General features: G+C 52.1%; 1 protein-coding gene across 1 annotated transcript in view; it reads left to right on the top strand.

Annotated features, from left to right (window-relative positions):
• The window catches only part of COG2 (component of oligomeric golgi complex 2), a 38,533-nt gene extending 36,974 nt beyond the window's left edge, over positions 1–1,559 (top strand). Inside the window, exon 17 of the mRNA XM_008591434.1 lies at positions 933–1,559. Coding sequence (XP_008589656.1) covers positions 933–1,034 — 102 coding nt within the window. The 3' untranslated portion in view covers positions 1,035–1,559. The remainder of the gene's footprint in view (positions 1–932) is intronic.
• Positions 1,560–2,511: the final 952 nt, after the last annotated feature.

The raw sequence follows: 2,511 nt of genomic DNA, 5'->3' as shown, positions 1-2,511 counted from the left end.
TTTCAGACGCTCACAACCGGCTTCCGAACTGCTCAGGTTTTCCACATGGCAGCAGGTCCTCAAGGAAGACCTTTGCCAAAGAAAGAGAAGGAAATCGTAAATTCCCAGCAGAAGGCGCCCGGTTTTGTAGCTCATCAGGAATTTATTTTATGTATCAGGGTCTTCACTGAAAATCAAAGTTTTTCTTGTTTAGAAGTGAACTTAGAGATATCTGGCAAAAGTCAATTTTTTATGCTTTATTTCACAAGAGAAAACTTTTTTTGCAAGCAAGAAAGTTTGTTATGGAAACACGAAAAGTACGTAAGCAAAAGAGAGTAAGGCGGAAGCAGGGGCAGAAAGACGCAGCCGCTCTCTCTGTCCCCAGAGTGGCCACAGACGTGACAGTTCCTGGGCGTATGTCTTCCCAGATGCTCATGTGCATGTGTGTGGTTGTTTTCAAACCCGAGTGGGAACACAGCGTGCCATGTCGTGGTTACCAGGACAGTCCACAGTGGTTGCTGTGCCAAAGTGTTTGCAGCTCACCAGATTCTAAGAAAAGGTTGTTGGTGATATGTTAAGAAATTGGCTCAGGCCAATACTTTTTAAAAAATTCTCCACTTAAAAAATAGTTCACGTTTTTATTTCTTTCAGTGTGAATTTTCTTTCCTAGCATTTTTTTTTTAAAGTGCACAAAAGAGGCTTTTATTCTGGTGAAAGTCTAATTTGATGGACCGAGATAAATTAGCATACTAGCTTTTCAGCGTGCTAAGCGACCCCAAAAACTTTCAATACGTAAGTCCTTTGCTCTAAATGGAAAAAATCTCCTCCAAGTCTTTAGGGAGCTGTTTCTGGTTCAGCGGAGGGTGGAGGTAGATGGTTTTGTTCTGTTTTTGTTAGTCTTTTTTGCACTCAGCTGGACCGCAGTAGCATGATTTGTTCCTGTTCCTCCACAGATACAAAAGATGGGCCTGCAAGCAAGTGACATAAAAAGCTTCCCAGCCCTCGCGGAGCTCGTTGCTGCTGCCAAGGACCAGGCAGTGGCAGAACAGCCTTAAGCTTCTGGGAGGACTCGTGGGGTGGGAGGCAGGGCTTCGAGCCCAGGGAAGAAAGTGGCTCTGTGTCCGTCCTTCCTGCTGGCCTCGCAGCCCAGCGGGCTTCCAGCATCGCCCGGCAACGCGCCGCGTCTGCTCTCAGCACGTGTGGGTCTCCTCTCACCCAGAAAGAGCTCCAAAGCCTTTTCCATTGTATGGAAGATAGTTTTTAAGAACCTTTGAAACTTTCTACTATAGTTTACAGAACAAAGTATTTTATTTTTATTGTAAATCTTAGCATGGAAGAGCTGATTTCTAAAACAAGGTTAAGGTAAATGCGTGTGTGTGACTATAACGGTGGTCCCTGATGCTGCGGTTGGGAGCGTGGCTGCAGTGCGGTGGCTGCATTGGAAGGAAGCATCCTTCTCTGGAACAGAGAGGCCCGTCCGTTCACGAGCAGCGCTTCTGATCACACGCGCCCCCAGATCTCTGTTAGGAGCTAGAACCAGAAGGGAAGATTAATTTCCTAAATAAAAAGTGTTTACCGTGTGTGTGTGCCATGTGTTTGTGGGTGCAGCAGAGGTGATGTGCCAGAGCCTCCCTTCTGACGGTGGCATACTGTCCCGTGGCACTCAGAGGACCCCTCCCGCAGCCTGTGCGTGTGTGGGGAGGAAGACGTCCTTGCAGGCAGAGCTAGGAACATTGGCAGGAGGCCCTGAAAGATGTGGTTGGGTCACTACCCACATGCTGACACCCGCGGCCACAGCGCCTGCGGGCCTCATGCTTGACTGTGGTGTTGGTCCTTGCAGCTCGATGGCTCCGAAGCAGTGACATTGATCCCACTGGCCTGGCATGTCTGCTCCTCTCAGTGTCTTCTCTGTTCACAGGCTAGCTACAGGGAGAGAGAGGAAATACACAGTAGGGAATGAGAGCAGGTCCTGGGGTTAGCAGGAGGGATTGTGACAAGGTGGAGAAGTTGGAACGGGAGGGAGGGAGCCCCGGAGCCTGCATGAGGAGTCGTGTCCCCTCTGGACCGCGCTGCGGGAGTGTCTGCCCTGCGCTGAGTGGCAGAGGCCATGCCCCTGGGAGGAAGGGTCTGACTGAGCTCAGTGTGAGAGGTCGGTCAGAGAGTCTGCAGGAGAGCTGTGCAGAGGGGCATCCTGAGGGCTTCCCCTTCCCCAGGCGGGAGCGCCCACCAACCTGCAATGCTGTGTGGGGCTGTGCCTGCGGCCGGTGGGAAGTGCAGGGAGGAGAGATGGAAGCCACATCTGTCGGGGGCCACCTCCAAGTTCAATGACGGGGTGGCCTGCAGAAGAAGCTGCCCTTCTGGACACTGCACCTGCACCTGGCCCAAGATCTGCGGAAGCTGAAGAGATCCCAGGGCAGCTGTGGTGGTCACGGGACTGCCTGTGCCCTGCACCAATCGGAGCTGCAGCTCTCCAATAATGTGCAGCCGCTGCCCGGGCACCTGGCCCCGGGCATCCTGCTGGTGTAGACGGGC

The sequence above is a fragment of the Galeopterus variegatus genome, unplaced genomic scaffold (assembly GCF_000696425.1).
Source record: "Galeopterus variegatus unplaced genomic scaffold, G_variegatus-3.0.2 Scaffold6911, whole genome shotgun sequence".
Taxonomy (NCBI): domain Eukaryota; kingdom Metazoa; phylum Chordata; class Mammalia; order Dermoptera; family Cynocephalidae; genus Galeopterus; species Galeopterus variegatus.
The sequence above is the reverse complement of the archived record's forward strand: the minus strand, read 5'-3'. Positions and strand labels throughout refer to the sequence as shown.